Source organism: Malaya genurostris, chromosome 2 (genome assembly GCF_030247185.1).
Source record: "Malaya genurostris strain Urasoe2022 chromosome 2, Malgen_1.1, whole genome shotgun sequence".
In the NCBI taxonomy this organism is placed as follows: domain Eukaryota; kingdom Metazoa; phylum Arthropoda; class Insecta; order Diptera; family Culicidae; genus Malaya; species Malaya genurostris.
The window spans coordinates 254,113,200-254,133,163 of NC_080571.1; the positions used below are offsets into that span (position 1 = coordinate 254,113,200).

At 36.8% G+C, this 19,964-nt stretch overlaps 1 protein-coding gene across 2 annotated transcripts in view; it reads left to right on the top strand.

The window, feature by feature from the left end:
* The window catches only part of LOC131429549 (histone demethylase UTY), a 152,405-nt gene that overhangs the window by 103,981 nt on the left and 28,460 nt on the right, over positions 1 to 19,964 (top strand). For both annotated transcript variants that reach the window (XM_058593743.1, XM_058593744.1), the window contains one exon: positions 17,696 to 17,871. In XM_058593743.1, the coding sequence (XP_058449726.1) occupies positions 17,696 to 17,871 (176 nt within the window). The remainder of the gene's footprint in view (positions 1 to 17,695; positions 17,872 to 19,964) is intronic.

The window sequence follows — 19,964 nt, forward strand, 5'->3', positions numbered from 1 at the left end:
GGGACCAATTCAACTCAATTTTTGAAAATGGCGGATGTATTTTTTTCATACTCCTTCAAATCGTGATAACTCGGAAATTGTAAATTGACCAAAAATATGTTCAAAAAGAAGTTGTCGGAAATCGATTAGGCACTCCATAAAACATTGAAAAAAAATTAATACTTTGTCAAGAATTTGACAATCTACCAAAATAATAAAATTGAAAAAAAAAACGTCTCTTCAATATTGTTTTTGAATATCATTCGATGAGAATTTGATTAGTGTGAATTGAAAAACTAAGAAGAGGTTACAGCTAAAGTAAAATTAAAGTTATAAACATATTGTATGAAATTTTAGGATTTTTTTCTATTTAAATTATAGCGGTTTTTTTGCCTCTCGCGATAGAAACACTTTCTAATCCTATGGGCGGGATTGGGAATAGAACCCCTGTAAGCAGCGTGAAAAGCGAAGATCTTATCCACCACGATATCCCCGCTGCAATAAAACTTCATTCTTTTACGTTTCAAGAGAAAAAAAAAATCAATTCATTCCAATTAAATTTTAAAATTTTCTTCTAACTTCACATTTATATCTAACTATTTATTTGAAAATTACTTCCTTAATTTTTAGATTTTTCAAAACTGTAATTTCAAAAAGGTTTCCATTTGGGCTCGAAATCAGCTTTCCAGGATTCGCATAAACAAAAACTGATTCAAGAGGTCGATGCAATCTAAAAATAGATCTCATTATATTAACTCAAGTTGGAAATTTTCAATATATTGTGCAAGTTGTTTATACTCATGGTATTTCAACCTTAATATTTACTGAATTTTTGTCTATTTATTTTGTTCAATTTTGATTAGAAACTGATGTCAATCTTACTCACAAAGTTCTAAAATTGGTTAGTAGTCGGAATCAAAATGAATTCGAATCAACTAGATATGATTGAAAAATGATTTGTCTCTGGGGATCATTGAAGAGCCATCTTCATTGTTGTTGATTATTTTCACCACCTTTTTTTCTATTTGCTGCGTAATTTCCCATCCCAGCTGTCCCTTCGAATCTAATTTTCAAAACTAGTTTCGGCACACTCCTGGGTTCCGTTTCGTCAACACCAAGTTGAATGACCCTTCCCCGGTATCTCCCCGTTTACTAATCCACTCAGATACCGATCTCTATCGCCAGCGTCGGCGTGGCAATCCGTTGTTTTTCAACACGTGTGACTTTTTTTCCCACAATCATCATCACCCTCCCGAACGTTGTATGCACATCGGCAGTGGAAATCAATAGAGCATATGACTTTATTCGGCACGGGGACGCATCTCACGGTTTTTTTTTCTCTCCTTCCCTATCAACGCTAAATTAATCCCCTTATCCGAGTCTAATTCTTGCAGCACGCCTAGAATGCTGTTTGATAGTGCGCCTGTAGTCCTGGTTGGTTGAGCTGTGACGACCGGAAGCGTGAGGTTTAGCGACGTTGCGCGTTGGATTTCACGTATGTTCGAAGTTTCGGCAACGTTCTAATTTCAAATTCAGTAGTAATCGAAAGGGAATTATATAAGAAACCTTGAACCTGCGGAACAAGAACGTTTATTTACGAATGTAGGAAACAGGCAAAGCCTCTAAGAAGAAGCAACGGACGAAGGGCCTGTTCTATTGAATTCAGGTTTCTATTCATCCGAAGGTTTTTTTTTGTTACTTCTGGCAGAAACGGAAGTTGACGCACCGATCCTCTTTACACTAAACCAAGTGTCAAAACATGGCCGGGAGGCCGTCTGTTGATGCAAAGTAGAAATATTTCGTGTTTCATTTGACTCACTGAATTTCCATTTCATTTAATTAATTCAGTTTTTTGTTTTCTTTTCCTTTTCAGGTAAGTTTACACATCGTAGCATACTTCCCACGTTTGTTGAGGCTGCTTGCGTAGGCACACGGTTGGTCAATGAATGACAAGCGAAGGAAGATCACCCCACACGCATTAATTGGCAGAACTCAAGCGTAATATATTCTGAACACTGCCAGGCAAGCCGATCAGGGTGGCTGTCGATTATAATTACATAGTGGGCGATGGTAACCGGTTCGAATCTGGTCACTTAGCACTAGATACCAGAAACAACAATGAAATCTCAAATGTTTATTTGAATACGTGCCCAGCGTTTCAATTGAATTTCCAATTGGACTTGTGGCTAAGTTTAATTGTTTTATCGTATACTTCATGAATCGCATATTTTGCATGTATGGAAAACTTGTTACGTATATGTGCTTGCGTATAACATAGTGACAGCAGATGTTTTTCACAAGTTCTTATCCATATGTGTATTATTTTCATACACGACAGGATCATATGACAATCTATACTAAGGATAAAAAGTGTTAAAAGTGTTATTTAACTTTATCCTAATGTTTCCATGAATTTTCAAGATTCACAGCCAATGTGACCGCCGAGGTTAAAACACGACTACTTCAGAGGACATTGGTGGATTACGGGCACTTTCCTGACGAAAAAGGAAAAGTCTGATGAGTCGAAGTCTTGCTGTTAAGTAGATTAAGTATAACCCTTTCTTTCGCTTTATTTATCCGATACTGAATACGATGGATATATAATAAGGCTATTGAAATTTAATTCGTAATTGTAATGATATTTGCCCTTATTCTGAATAACGACGTATTGGTTTTGCGATCGAATATGGTTCGGTCGAATCCTAGCTACCTTTGATATTGCTAGCGTTATTAGGAGTGCGAATGAAATGCGATAAAAATTCAGAATAAGGGCGATTATTTTCCAATTATCTTTTCTTGGAAAACTCTTCATACTTTGGATTACGTTTCGTCTTCGACTCTTCAAGGCGTTAGCATTTCAAATCGAGCAGCTAGTGATAGCTTATTAGTTCGATTTGAACCGATAATAAAACTTACAAGTTTAACTATAATCGAGATCAAATTGCCAGGAAATGTATCCTGATACATTCGATGGCGGGACAGATTTATTGCTAGTGTTACGATCCCAATGACTCTAGGAATTCTTTCAAGTGTGGTCTTTCGCACTTTCGTAACGATATATTTACATGTCATTCGTTTTGATTTCGATGAAATGGCGAAAATCTCTTGAACATACTGTTCGTAAGTCTATTCGACGGAGCCCTTCCTGTTATCATGACACCATTTAAGGTGAAATGTAGCGGAATGCGAAAATCGCGTTTTTGATCAATTATTCAAAAACTAGACCGATTTTCGAAAAACCAAAAACACTTAAGTTTTCGAAATCAAATTTATCATAACGAAGTATTCTTAGAATTTTGAAATTTTGCTTTGCCGAGCCGTAATTGGTTTTTGAAATGTATAAACGGTCACTGTTCCGTCCCACGGGGATGATTTTTGAACTGAAAAGTAGTATTTGTAGCAGAATTTCACAAAGAATCTGAAAATGCAACTCAAAATTATAAAATTTTAGCGAAAACAACCGAAAATTGAAAAAGTTTTCATAAACTTTTCTGCATTTCTTTTATTGCTTGCGCGCTGCTGTTTCGTATTGAGGTGGTGTGAGAAATGCACGGTGGGCACGGTGGCATTATATCGTGAGCAAAAAATAGATATAAAATAATGACGCAAATTTATGCAGCATTGGGTTTTGTGTTGAAATAAAAACGACTTGAATACAATAAAATGAGTATTGTAAGAAATCGTTTATTTTCTAAGTAGCTGTCATTTATACAAACAACGTGATAAACATTGAGGGCCAGCTTCGAGCCAGTCAGCATGGAAAACTTATTGGAATTCATTGGTTTTTCAATTATTATGAATACAATGAATCAACGCTTGATTTTGCTTTCAAAATCGATTGAATAATAAGGAACTACGAAATAACTTTATATTCAATTTCGTGCCCCAAATATGTGCTTGAGAAAAGATTCACTAAATAATTTTAACTGCATGGTATGATGAACTATTAGTTATAATTGGAATGTATTAAAAATGTAATCTATGAAATTATTATTTGATGATTTCTGGCACCGGAGGCTGTTTGGTCTTCGGTTCGTTATCGTTGAAACAGACATTTCTAGACTCATCATGCTATACAATTCCGAAAGTCGCTTCCGAAAAAAGTTAATGGTGAATACTTTTACGTAAATTCTATCTCATCGGCGGGAAGGGCCTGGTGAACGACTGGCAAAGATATCGAAAATACTTGAATGTTCTCTTGTCATCAACCGTTCTTTTGAAGGAGAATCGATGCTTGCTACTAAAATCAGGCATATACATGGTTAGCAAGTTAGTCAATACATATACATTTAACATCATGTTAATCATTCATAATTACTCATGATATATAGCTCTAGTGTAAGAGTAATCACTAACAATGATGATTGAATCACCATATTAGGTTTTGCACGAACATGACATAACCTCACAAAAATTAACAGAATGAACTTTTTTTGACAGTCGACGTGTACTTGTTTACAGTTTAAAAGTTCATCAGAAGTTCATCGTTCGAATATAAAAATTGCAAGTCGCCTCACACTCAACAGATTCATAAATAAATCGCTCCTTGATGCTGGAAACACATACAGGGCAATCTTTTTAGTTATTTTCACTGTGGAATACGTTTTAACCAGGCACCTTTTCGTCATTTTTTCAATTTTTAATTTGCAGTCGCAAAACAAAACAAGTACACGGCAACTGTCAAAGATGAACTTGATTCATCGGCAGTTCATTTGTGTCGTCATCGTGCAAAACCTAATATTCAAAGTGTGAAGAATTCTAAAATCCATTACGTCCCGTCTTTTTTACAAGCCAATATAACGAGAGGTAAACCCACTGCGCTCAATCATTGAAAAAAGTTCTAATTTCTATGTGGCCGTTTTTCTTGGTACGCTTTGTGCGACGGTTCGTTCAACTGAAGCGGATAAAATTTTGCGCGCATTTTATGACGCTACATTTCACCTTAAGGGTCACTCGGCTAAAGTAGCAACTAGCCAAATCTTGCAAAGTTTTTCTGGACCTTTGTATTTTTCAATTAAAAATAGAATGCGTTTTTTCGGACACGCTTTCTTGCCTATCGCGTATAAGCTTTACGTGTCCCAATGAGCCATTCATTTGTTAATAATATTTTGTTATTGGATCTCGTTAGCACCCTTTTTTGGGGGGGGGGGGGAGGGGGTTTCTTTCCATTTCTACCCAGATAGGTCCATTGCTTCATCGTCATCGTCGGTGTTGTTGTCAAACGTATTGTTGTGAGTAGTTTCTGTTTTGTTTTCGTTTTCATTGTTGTTCGCAGTCTTGGGATCATCGCTAGATCCACAGTTTGTGCCTTGTTGTGCATTGATGGTAGTTGCTAGTTGATTCGTTGATGAAAGTATTTTCGAAACAGGAGTACTGGGTTCCCTAGCTACTGCTTCTGAACGGATTTCCTTGTCTTTGGTTGAAGTTGTCTTTTTCGTAGTCTCAGTGCAAAGTTTACCGTAGTAAGCAGGTTGTTTACAGAACTCACATCAGTTGATTCTCGTAAGTTACCAGCGATTCACAAGGATGTCTTCCGCCCTGTCAAAAATCACGTAAGATGAGATCGCCTTATATAGTCACATACGTAACACTCGCACGCCATACCGGATATCGGAGAAAAATTTCGCCACACTTACCTTTCGATGGAAAGAATTTCTCTGTACTGCAAATTTTTTTTCTTGAACGTAATGTTCCCTGATCTGCTAGAGAACTCGTACAAGTACATGTACACGCATTTCTATAGCACTGTCTACCACCTTCACTGGAATTTTGTATTGCACGTTATCGAACTCAACACTGCTGTTTACCGAAGCGAATGCAATCTCGTTCACGGCTAAACATAATATACATTGAGTTACAAGCCTTGTTGAATTGTATTTTATAAACATTTTTACGTCTAGATGCATTCGTTCTTTTAGTAAGATTTCTATTTCATTTGCTGCTGGTCTAATTTTGCAGCGCATGAAATCAATACAAATTGGATTTGATCGCGAAGGCCAAGCTTCAGGTTTTCGTATATCGTTTCTACTCATTTTGAATACACTATGGTTCACTACACTGTATTGTCTTTGTTTTTGTCGTCTCTACCGTAAACGATTTTCGACTGTGTTGGATAAAGTAGGAATTCGAGCGGAAAAATAGGTACATTTTGTTTTTCATTGAAAAATACAAGGTCCGGTCAAATATTGTTAAGATTTGGCTAGTAACCACTAAAATCGAAAGACATCATGACAACTAGGTGGAATTCATCAAATAGGAAGTTGACGAGCAGAACGTCGAAAAGATGATACAAAGTATTTCAAAATGTTCATCATTCCTTCGAAATCATAACGAATGAAATGTTGATGTTTTTCCGTGAAAGTGCACCTCACCTGTTCAATATTATCTCAACAATCTTTAGATAGAGTTAGTTTCTTATGCCAAGATATCAAGTTATCCGAGCTTTTTGAGACCAATGTTCTCCCTCCTTAACGGTCGCCCTTAATCCCGCTCACTAACTTTTCAACACTTCTCGATAAGAAAGTATAGTTTGAAGCAAAGACGCACTAAAATGCAAACAAATCAAATTAAAACTAATCTCTGTGCAATTACCACTTGAACTATCGGATGGTTATTTGTTCAACGATCAACCTGACATTTCGTTACATTGTATCCAAACATCGAAAACCTATCTCAGTACAGTCGGAGTGCTATCAGACTGCATCAACTATTGCAACTAGCCTGAACTAGACTGAAGGTTGCTACCGCTTGATTCGGAACAGTCATGGCATAAATTATACTATAACTAGATAGGCACCGCTCAAACCTGTTCTACTCCGGACTATCACGGTCAGATACGTCATAGTTTAAAGTGAGATTTTCAACCAGTTTCCGTCGATTGATTGTGCAATTAAATACGAAACAAGGGGTGAGTTTACGATTGTAGCGACGGCAACGGGGCAAGAAAAAAATGCATTATCGTGGGGGTACTGCTGCTGCTGCCTATCGTTCGGCTGAATGGATGACCCTGGCATACTCCAAAGGTCCCTCGCGTGCAATTCTGATGATTTCATGGTGCACGAATAAAACTTTGAGTACGAGAGGAACGGTGGTTGTGTCTATGGAACAAGCAAGTGCCGTGTTTCGTTCAATCGATAAAATTAACACTCGTTACCAAGGGACAACATTTGCCAGTTTGACGCTGAAAAACGGACCTAAACTATTGGCAGTTGGAGGCCAAGTGAATGACTACATAGTGGGCACCATGTAATATCTGTAGCTATATCTGACAGTGAAAACCTTCGTGCCAAACGAGAGCTTTTCCGCCATCCGGCCGAGAATAGGCATGCTGGATGGAGGGTGTATATTTCTCACTCTCGCTTTTTCTATATCCTCGAGCTTTCAATGTATCGGTGAAATCCTGTGGCGAAACGGTACCAACAATAAAAATAGCAACCGGAGAAAATCCCGGAAAATCGATACTGTCCCGAATGTGGTGGGCTCGTTGAAATGTACGCATGCTGAGTGGAGAGATCTGAGGTGGGATAGGCAGTTTACTAACACATTGAACGAAAGATGATATCAGGACACCAACGTTCCAGAAAAATAACGAACCCGTTTGCTGGTGGTTGTTGTCTCTTCGAGGGGGCTCTGAACTATCCCGGAAGAGACGTTGACGTTGACTTTCCACCTGTCCCATCATGTCGCGATCGGAGAATCGCTTGTGAACTATATGGCTTTTTACATTAGAATGGTAAGATTTGTCAGTTGAAGTTTAACCACACTCATACGGGTACGATTGTCTGTGGGATTACTGCTGCGGTATGGTATGGTCCTGAACGGCACCCGAGCTGCTGCAGGTGTGTCCTTTGGGTTGACGTCCGCAGATCCAATTACTTTTTACCTCGTACGCTTCGGCTAATTTCGTGTGTAATAATGTTTACTTTTTTCGTGTAAAACTTCTAACTTTAGAATGTATTGGTGGCAGCTGCGAAACGGAGGCATGACATGCTAGGCTTTTCGTTGGGTCAAGATTGAGGCGTCAAAAAATAACCAAATCCGTTACTAGGATACTCACGTAATATTGATAATTGTTAATTTTTAGTGACAACGATCAAATAATATATCTGTTTGTTTCGTTAATGTTTAGGTTATTTGCAATGTTCCTTTCGGACTGCAAACATCATGTTCTGTTTTTTTATCACTGACTGTTGACCACTCCATCTAGATGAAAACGAAAGTTTTCCGGGTTGGGTAAAGGTTCCTGAAATGGAAAGTAATCGCTGTAACAAGTGGAGTACCCGCCCGATGTGCAACAGCAAACATTACAGTCTGTGGGATTTGTTGATTTTGTTGGTCAAGGGAACGTAATATTGCCATTCGGTTGACTTGGTTTGTGCGTTGCCTCTGTGCAAGAGGGGTAATTGCGTTATTTTAGTGCAACGTTTTCTGTTCTTTCCTCTTGCATTTGCGTTCGCAATGGTGAAATTTTGCTGCCAACCATCTGGTCAGGCGGAAGAAAGTGAAATTTTTAATTAACTTTTGTGTGAAAACGATGGCATGTGGACAATACAAAGGAACCGGTAGAAAATGAACAGTTAGCAGTAGTTGATTTTCTGTGAATAAATCGTATTCCTGATGATGACCTGAACTATTACTTAAATAGTTTTTTTTACGAACGATTAGACTCGCATCTGTTTTGGTGTATTATTTCTGTTTGGTTCTCCCAAATTTTATACAAGATTTCAGACATGTTTTATTATACAAAACATTATATTGATTGAGTTAAAATATTAAATCAACACAACTTAAGTTGTAAAAGTGATGCTACGGCGAAGAAAAACTTATGTAAATTGCCTTAAGAAATAAACGTATTTATGAAAAAAAAAAACAACTTAAGTCTATAAGATTTTCGAAAACTTTGCCAAATCGCAGAATGATCTAAGTCGACGATTCAATTTCGTTACTGGTGCTTTCGTGTGTAATTCGTGTCTGCGTGTACAGGCTGCGTTCAAGAATGTGATTTCGAATTTTGAATAACTCTTGATATGTTCACGGTTTTTAACTTTCGATCAATTATAATTCCATTCGACCATCATTTTTTTCTTCGTATTTCATTTTTTGACTCATCAGCACATTAGCAATTCAAATTGAACTGTCATTGCTTCTTAGCAGTTCAACCGACGACACGACGTGCCACTCGCTTTTAAAACTGTATCGCAAATCGAGCTACCCCTCAGTAACTGGTAATGTCAAAATGATATCTTATGAAAAACGTGTTTAATCCACCTAGCAGTGAGATGATACCTATTTTTATCAATCCGCATGTGTTTTTTGCATGAATATTCTTCGGTGTTTAAGTTTTCATGACATTATTTTAATGACCGTCGTTTTAAGCGACAATTTGAGATTTTAATCACTCATTACTCTGTAATGTCGAAACTGCAAATCGGTTCGAATTTGAATCTAGAAGTGTGATAATCGATTAAACATGCCATGATATGTAAGTTCCACTCTAGAGTTTACGGTAATTTAAGGTACTTCCAGAGCCGGTATTCAGGAACCAGCATAACCCAAACCGATTCGTATGGCCATATGACGAAAATATTACAACAGTTTTGAGTCCAACTTTGAAGCTTTTCGGGATTGTCATCTTCTATATCGGTTTGAATTTTAAAAATTCATCATCATGTAATTCGAGAACCGGATATCATAATTGGATAAAATTAATTAATTTTTGTATATAAGTTTGTTTTAATTTGAATTTTTGTTTCTGAAATTCGATTAGGCTTTTTTTGAGAAAACGATTGAGCTTTGAGAAACGATTTTATACTGGAACCGGAATTCTAAAAGCGGTATGGCCGAAGTCAGATAAATTCACCTGAGTAGCTGTACAGTTCACATTTGTTTCAAAATATTTGAAAATCAGTTAAGACATCTTTGAGAGATCATAGCACGAATTAAATTTTTAGGTGCCTTCTGATCGACAACTGAATACCACTAAAACTGAAAAAAGTTAATTTTTTTATCGACTATCCAAATCTGCTAACCCGATAAACCAGATTAATTTATGTGGAATAGACATTTGTATACTATCACCGAAACCGGAAGTTGGATCTGACTGAAGAGCAAGATGTTTTATAGAACCTTGAAACTTTTCATTTGAATCTTAGATCGTTTCAGCCATCTACGAGAAAAATGAGTTACACAATTTTGATTTCGTTTCACATATCACCCTGTAGTTCCAGAACCAGAGGTCGGAACCAAACATAATGCAGGAACTTTGTTTTGGAGCATACGACTTTTCGTATGAATCTGAATTTGTAGAAAAGAAATTTTCCGAGAAAATTAAGTGAAATTATTTGTCACACACGCATTTGCTGATCTCGACGAACTGATTCGAATGGTATATGGATGTTATGTTGTTCCTGCATTTATTGCTGTAAGTAGTTTAAAACAAAATAATTAAAAAAAATTCTGCCATCATCTGGTTTATATATGTCATATTCGAACGATTATGTTGCCAAAAACGAGCCGTGCCAAAATCGGTCCGAGGCTAAATGTCATGAAAAAGGATGCTGTACACAATCCTTTTGGTACTTAGAAACAATTGTATGTAACAGTATAAAAAATCGTGTTTTCCGTTGCTCCCAAACATTTCTTTGTCATACAGCGCTCAAAACTCCTACTGCTGGAATAGGGGGAAAAGTCGCTTACAGAAAAATTTCGATATCTCCGTTAAAAATGGACGGATTTTAACAATCTATGGCTTGTTGGATAGGTATTACCGTGCGGAATCTAAGTCTGAAAACATATTCTGTTTTCAAGGTCAATTGTGACAGATACTGTCAAAAAACTGAAAATTTTGACATAAAACTTTGTATAACTCAAAAAGTAAACATCCGATCTCAAAACCATTCAATAGCGTTTTGGGTGACGGGGAGATCTTTCATTTGCGACTAGTTTGATCAAAATCGGTTCAGCCATCTCTGAGATCTCGACCTCTTAGTTGACAACACACATACAGACACACACATACAGACACACACACATACACACACACACAGACATTTGCTCAGTTCGTCGAGCTGAATCGATTGGTATATGTCATTCGGCCCTCCGGGCCTCGGAAAAATTTTCTAAAGTTTGAGCGAATTCTATACCTATTTTTTATATATATAAAAATAGGTAAAAAGTTTAAAATTGGGAACGCGGTCAGAGAAATTGTTATTTTCGAAATAACAGTTACAGTAACCCTAGTTACCATTGTTTATCTTTTCAAGGTAATCGTTCTCGGTTTCATTATTGCACATGCTCAATCTAGAGCATCTCAAAAGTTCTCATCGTCGACTGCAGATCTAAATCGGAATTAAGAGTTTTTATGGCTTGCTAATTTTGTATTTAATTATATATTCTGTTCACTAATAATATGTATTCTTGTAGCCTCTCTTCAAAGTGCGTAAAAACCCGAAACTAACCGCTTTTGCGTTTATCTACGGCGTGATGCTTAGAGGGTGAAGAAAATCTCACCGTGAGACCAGAATGATCTTCAAACCATTGCATTGTAGTACTCAGATGAACAGTATGACCGCTAATGTTGGTGTTATGCTGCAATTTTGATGATGTTGCTACTTGTTAGATCATTTCGATCGTGATTGCAATTATTTATATACCTTCAAATGTACTAATCAGCATTCACAAATTTTATATGACTTTTTCACCAATATTTCAATTATATAAAAGTCCTACACAAAATAAATGTTTAGTTACCGGTGAAATATGCTGCGACAACAATTTCATTCAACTGTGATCTGCGCTTCGCTGACATGGATTGCATTTAATGATATATGTACGTAGCTACATGCCGTTGTGTGAAAGAACCAAAAGAAGTGGACGAAACCGTAGGTCGAGTGGCCTACGCTAAAATGCGGAAACGGAGTGTCCCTTTTTAATTCTTCGAATTCATATAATGAGGCCCTTATTACCGGTATCACTTCACGGTGAAAATCAAGTGAAGTGAATGTAGGTATTTATCACGAAAGTCGCTTCAGAGGAAAAAGTAATTACTTTTATGAGCTTGTGGTTATTACGAACATCACATCATTTTTTTTGGAAAAATGAGTTTTTTCACTACGTGACTACTTCAGTGTGCGTGATACTGGTAACAAGGAAAATCAAGTGAAGTGATATAAGTGTGAAGTGAAAGTGAAAGTGGAAGTGAGAACGGTTATTAGGACCTGAAATTCTTTTTAAACACCAGTAGAAGACGAGACAATCCGTGGGAACGATTTGACAGGGTATTTTGATTATTAGAATGAAATGCAAAATCGCGATTCTGAACATTAAGCAAAAAATCAAAATCCCGAAACGACATTATCATTCCTGTTGTCATTCAAATATTTTTGATAGATACATAGATTGCAAACGAAAAATTCAGTGGCAAATATATACGGATATGATCCATTTTGCTCAATCCTCATTACATCGCTTTATTGTTAGCGCCATGAAAACTGGTTTATTCCTGCAATCAATATAATTAGCCTAACTTGAAATAAACTGTTTTACTTATAATACATCTTTTAAAGTATTACCTGTTTGTTTATTATGCTGTGCATGGTGACTATTTCGTAGCAACCACAGCAGTGATGCTTGTAAATTATATTTTTATTATTACCTAGGGGTCTTTCAATACTTCGGTAACTGATAGTGATCACGCATGAACACTTTTTATTGCGATTTTTCTTCGAAGTACCTGGTCGTGTCGTCGGTTCAACATTAACATTAATAGAGTTTTAATGAAAATTTTTGCATCCAAACGCCGAGCATAAACGGTATACGATTTACGCATCGCAAACATATTTATCTGGATTTTGACCTGGAAATTTCCAGCTTAATATGGGATGATCTTAGTTAGAAGATGTGTTTAAAAGGCTTTCGCGCTGGGTAATCCAAGCTTGCTTATCAGAAATTATCAGATTGTAGGTAGAACCTTAAGTTTGCACTAAATAATTCGATTTGAACTGCTCCGCACTGACGAGTTGATTACGAAACGTAAATAGTGGTGAGAATTTTATCGGTTTTTCAAAAACTTTCAGAAAAACAAACAAATATTTTTAAATTTTTGTCTTTAGCATAAAGAAAGAATATGTAATCAGAAATGCATTAGATTTTCTCGGATATAGCTGGACCACTTCTCACAAACTCATATTTGTATGTAACATCTCGTGATCTCATATCCTGCTACTGATTTTTGATCGGATCCGATTTCTGCTTGCGGGACTACAGGACAATAAATGAAAAAAAATTATAAATTACCATTTATTTTTTTCAGGGATGGCTAGACCGAGTTTCACAAGCTCAGAGTCCTAGCTCTCTTGTTTCCATGGGTTGCTATTAAATTTTATCTGAATCCGACTTTTGGTTCCAGAAGTCGAGAGTGATGAGTGTCTAAAATTTAGATTTTAGTATTGCATGATGTAAAGAGGAGCAGATTTTTAAAAACTAATCAGTTTATTTTTCTAGTTTGCAAAAGGTTGTTTGCCAAACAAACGAATACCGTTTTGTCGGTTTTTGGTCAAACACTTCCAAATTATAAGGGAGAGTGTTCGGTTACCGACACCCTTTTATTTTAAGCTCATAACATCTGACTTAGTGCACATTAAGCGGACATCTATACATCAATGGGAGACTAAAGTCCCTAGCTAACAACTGATTAAGAAACTAAGTTGATTCATTTAATTGAAAAAACTATATTATCAATTGTGTAAAGTGGTAAATTTTGGCCACTTCAAAAAAGGTGTTCGGTTACCGGCACCCCAAAAAATTTCGCTTAAAACGAAAAAACATAAGCAAAAACTGCAACTATTAAAAAAAAAAAATCAATTTTTTTCGGAGGCGTTTTGGACAAAAGTCTTCATTATCTGATGGTGACTTCGCCTAGGCTCTCTTGGCCGATGATTTGGATGGAGGCGCCTTTGGTGTTGATTTGGCCGGTCTTCCACGTTTTTTCTTAGCCGGAGCATCTTTGGCTTACTTTGCCTCGACAGCAACCTGCATATCACTGACAATTTTTCACGATTTGTCGAAAAAAATGGAGTCCCGGTAACCAAACACCTTGGGGTGCCGGTAACCGAAATCGGTAGACATTTTGAAAATGACAAAAAAAATCTTTGGGTGCGAAAATTTTGATAGCATCCGGGATAAAATCACGAAATAGATCGATTTCACCACATAAATATTCAATCCACTCACCTTTCCGATTGATGCTCTTCAATTTATGATACTATAAAAAAAGTCCAAAAAAACTTTGGGTTGATTTTCACTCAATTAAAATTTGTTTTAAAAACAGCAAAAAATACAAGTGTCTGTTTACTTCGGTATTCGGCACAAAAAGAACGTGCTGCTATTACACACACATGACATTTGTCGGAATGACGCTATCTGCTTTCTGTCAAAAGTTACGGTGGGGTGCCGGCAACCGAACATCTTCCCCTACTAGTATCGATTTCTCTGAAATGGTAATACTTATTGCATTTTGAAATCTTTTAATTCTTTATTTGAGCAATTTGCGTTCCTCCCGTATGAAATGCCTGCTAACTTGGGTTAAAATAGTAGCCGGAAATGAGTTCTTTATGCTGTTACGCTTCATATACTCACATCCTGGATATAGTAGTGACATCATGGATCGACATATTAAATTTAGACAGGAGAAGCACACCAACATTTGCAATTCAGAATTCAAACGATTATTACGAACATGCAGATTACAAATTTCTTGCCAAAAAAGTTGTTTTATGAGAATATGACATCATCCTGCGCAGACAAAACAATGCGTATCTGCGTACATTTGTACATTTGATCCGACGTGTTTTTTTGTCCTTGAGATCAGCTCCCACCCTTGTTAATGTAGATTCAATCGTGGATGCTCGAGAAATTTTGTCAGAGCTGTAAAAAAACGTCCTTTGTAAATTTGCATACAAATGCTTCAAAAAGAAGCTTACTTGACATGGAATCAACGGAAAGTACCTTTATAAGATTAAAGCCGGAGTAAAATGCACGATATTCAAAATAAACATCAATTCGCGAAGAATTTGTTAATTCAAGTAGGGGTCACATTCTTTGTACTGAAATGTTTTCGAGCATTTATTAGGATTTTGTAAAATAAACGAGGTCATCAAAAGGTCCTGAAATGTTCAGGAATTGTTTGTAGCCCCCATGAAAACCAATCCCTTTCTTTTTTACTCAATGTCCAACGAGAAATAATTTGAAAACGTATTGCGAATGAAATAGCAGAAATTAAATTTACACAATAGTATTCTCCGGAGGCAGGATTTGAATTTTCAAGTCTTCCCCAACTTGCGGAACTACTGTCCTGAAGATATGTGAAACAGATATCTAAAGGTAACATTTTGAAAGAAGTTCACCGTACATGTACACTGCCTACAATCAGCGAGGTTCTTTTTTTAGCTTATCAAATTTACACTTCATCTACACTGAAAGAAATCTGTTACCTTTGTCATGACTCATACGAAACATACTATTTTATATTTTCAGGAAGTCATGACAATTATTCATGATTTTATGATCAAAATGATCCAAATCACGAACAGTATGTCTTATCTCAAGAAAATTTATTATGGTCGTAAAATGCGCTATTTGCAGAGTGTATTTCTTACGAAACACGGAACTCCAATTTACTTCCCGGATATCACTTTGAACCTTCTGAATCAAGTGATAATGTGAACCATTTTTCTGTCTTCATCTAGATAATGTAGTTCAAATTAGAAATTTCAATCGACAGTCAGCTGAGTGGACTGCACGCGATGAACCGAACCCAAAGCGTGGAAAGACTCAACAATCGGCCGGTAAGGTTATAGCGTCTGTATTTTGGGATTCGCATGGTATAATTTTCATCAACAGTGACTATTGTATAGCGTTTTAGAGCGTTTGAAGGACGAAATTTAAAAAAAAGTCACAAGTCGATGAAAACCATGCTGAAATTGAACGAATTGGGCTTCGAATTGCTCCCTCATCCACCGTATTCTCCAGATTTGGCCCCCAGTGACTTTTTCCTGTTCTCAGACCTCAAGAGAATGCTCGCTGGTAAAAAATTTAGAAGCAATGAAGAGGTAATCGCTGAAACTGAGGTCTATTTTGAGGCAAAGGACAAATCGTACTACAAAAATGGTATCGAAAAGTTGGAAGATCGCTATAATCGCTGTATCGCCTCTGATGGCAATTATGTTGAATAATAAAAACGAATTTTGGCAAAAAAATGTGTGTTTCTATTAAACGATACGAACTTTTCAGCCGAACTGTTATACATAACCTGAACGGTATCACGTTTTAAATCGTCTGAAATAGTTAGTTTATATCCGCAAGAGCGACTTTAAAGAGGTTGAATGTGTCAATTTTACTACCATCAAATTTATAGGATGTCTCATCGAATTAAAAATACTAAACTGAAGTTATAGATAGACTGAAAGATATTTGTGTTCCGTGGATACCCAGTCGCATTGCAGTAGCACTATACGTTATACCCACGTCATAGGTCATCAAAGACTAACTGTTTTCAAATAGAATTAAATGCGATTCAATGTACTTAAATTATTTGTCTCCGCAAATTTCTAATTTCAATTCAAGTTCACGGTAATTACGTTCTGAATTTGATCCACGAGTATTCTCTTCCTCGTCACCCGCAAAAATGTTCCCCTACCTGATTGCAAGCATGAACGGTATGACACCGGTTCCAATTTATTGCCGTCGTTTGTCATCCTCAAGTCATTCAGTTCTCGAGCGACGGACTACAATCGGGAGCGAAATGTCTGTGCGCTGGTTCCTTCGCCCTTCGAAGCAGGTGAACAATGAACGCGATCTCACCCGGAACCTCTAGTGTACATGCAAGCAAGGATTCGAAAAAGGGCATTATTGTCCATGTGCTATGCTGTTGTACTGCACCCTGTCATAGGCAAGTGACGTGCATCTCGAAACTTTTTCAATGGCGGTGGTAAGTTGGAAGGGGTCTGATGCCCTAGCGCGATTCGAACCGACAGATGGTCCGCTTAGGGATCACAAAGCAGCAGGTTGTCGGGATTAAATGAGGGCAGTGAAGAAGAAGCGAGCCGTTTCGCAGCGGGATCCATCCACAATGTCCTTTTTGAAATTGAAGGAAAACAAAAAACAAGTATAATTTACTTGAGTTTTATGCAAATCGAGTATCATTGCATCAGAGTTACCTTCAAGGCGAAAGGAAATTATAATAATTTCGAAGATTATCTGTTTTGATGAATGAAAGCCCATTTGCAGGTAATCAATTACATCTCGATGCCTGTAAGTGCAATTGCGGTTCATTGAAATATTATATGTCCTGAAGCAAACTGATGATGAATATTCGGCGATGGAGACATCAGTCTCCCTTCGTATGAACTCATTCGTTGATGCTCTTGGTACAAATGATAATACAGTCACGAGTGAGAAACCAAACCCCGTCATCCTCTACACAACCTCATTTAACGGGGAAAAAATCAGCTGACAAAATGAGCCTCGTGCCCATCAAGACTCGATATCTCGAGAGTCCAAAAAAAGCACCGGGTGCAGCCTGTCGGTCATATCCATCCGGGCGCGAGGCACTTTCTTCTGCCGTCGTGTCCATTTGTTTTAAACTCAATTTACACGATCTTACAACGTTTGTTTCAACCGATATTCTCTATCTTCATTTTTCGTTTCTTTCCCTTTCTAGGTCGATAAAATCGTTCCAGCAATTGCTGTACGTCTGTCCGGACTTTACGCGTGCCAATGAAGTTCACCTGCGTCTCGGGCTTATGCTCAAAGTGAATGGAGACTACGAGCGATCGCTGAAGCACCTGCAACTCGCCCATTCCGACTCGTCGCCGTGCACCTTTGGCAAACTTGAGAGTGAGTATCTTCCCGGCCACCAACCGGACAGCAGCAGCAGTCGTAGCACCCCTTCCGGTGTGGTGTGGTACCTTCGATGAGGAACGTTGTACATGCCATATATCGGAACATTTTTTTTCGAGTGAACGTACTGCAGGCTATTGACCAGTTTGGAATTTACATAGATAATGTTGAGTCGGGAATCATACTACGGGTGGTTTGTTCTGATGTATGGCTGAGATTCGGACTTCGATTGCTATGGGGTAAAATTATACCGTAGTAATGATCAGTTATACATTTTATTAACTATGATAGTTGGCAGGGAGAGTTTTAGCTGGTGCCCAGTGAGAGAATCCTCTAATTAACATCATTTTTAATTATAGAGTGTTCAGTTGATATATCGGAAATAGGGAACCTTATGTAAAGGAATCATAAAAGTGATGATTATTTTACTATGTTTAGTCTCAACCGGTGGGTGTCTATTTTGGAGGAATGTTATATGTTTTCATCCATTTTTATTTTTGAATTCTGTTAACAATGATTTTTTACTAGACGATTTATCTGGATCTGCATAGTTGCACTAGTAGCTCAATTTGAACTGCTAATGCATTGATGAGTCAAAAATGCAATGTAAAAAGAAATCAAAAAACCTTTGTTTTTTTTTTAATACACATTTAGTGATTATCCTGATTCTGATTCTATTTTGTTTTGCATCATTTTTCACTAAATACTATACCTCAATAATGACTTTTGAAGCTTTTGTTCAGTACTGTTGAGGTAGACTTTTTCCTTAACTCTTCCTGATGATCCTTTTGTTTTTATTTTTTAATTTAGATGTTTTTCACGTGTTTCCTTGGTTTTCATTTAATCGAAAGGTAAAATTTTAATACGGAGATCTTTTAATGGTTAAATATCAGTTAGTATCCCAAGACGTTTAAACTGTTCTTTTTGTGTAAAATTGTCTGATGTAACTTTTTGGGGACTTATACTTTTTTACTCCATACTTTAACTTGTACGATAAGATAAACAGTTAAAAAACAAAGAGTTGCTATCAAAAATAACTGTTGCTTTTCAATATATACCTCATGATGATTAATATACTTTTGTATGTCACTGAACCAATTTCTGTAGTACATTCTCCACTATCTGCTAAATCTCATGATGAATCTTTCGAAATCAAGTTACGCAAAGCTTCAATGTTTTTTTGGAGAACAGCTGATTTTGGACGTCCCTCGTGAAGTTCGCTCTGGAGAATTCGGAAACCCTCGGTGGCTCGCGATTGTGCTTCAACACTAGAAGTGAATTAAGCTAAATCATAAGTGGACACGAATGGCAAAGTGTTTTGAGTAAACAATGCAAAGCCATTTCTTTTATGAAATTTAACCTTCTGTTTTAGCAGATTTCGCAGTCGATTTATAGTGTACAGAGCCATTGCATGGCTGGTACTAACCCTACACGGGTAGATGTAAATAACTAACAAAGATCAAAATAATCAATTTCACCATCATATCTTGTTTTCATGTTTCTATGCTGTCTTAGAGATACTTGATATTTGCTTAATATTTCATCGAAAGAATTAAAAACTGTTTAATATCTATTTAGCATCAAAATTAGTTATTATATCTTACTTCTTACCGATGAGTTATGCCAATTTCATTAAGTTCAATTGATCCAGTTGTTCTATCTTAAAATAACTATTGAATAAACTGCATCAGAATCAGATAAGATAAATGCGATAAACCGAAAATTTGACATCTACAAATATTGCTTTGATATTACAATGACAGAATTTGATATGTTGTTGCAGATTTTGTTATGAATTTTGATATTTTAGCTCTTATTTCAAAATAAATAATGTCAATGTCTACACACACAAAAACAATAAATCTTACAGGCGACTTAATAATCCCTCATACGAAGTAATTCATAAAGACCTAAGACGACGGAGAATTTGTTTTGTAAGGAGTTTGAATTTTACAGCTTTCGACTGTAACTTGCATTTTGCTAGCAGGTCCGACTGAATTTAAATACACCTTTTACCAGCCAAGCAGATGTGTTTCTGTGGCTCAGTTGGTTAACAGATATACTTTGCGATGATTCTCGGTTCAAGTCGC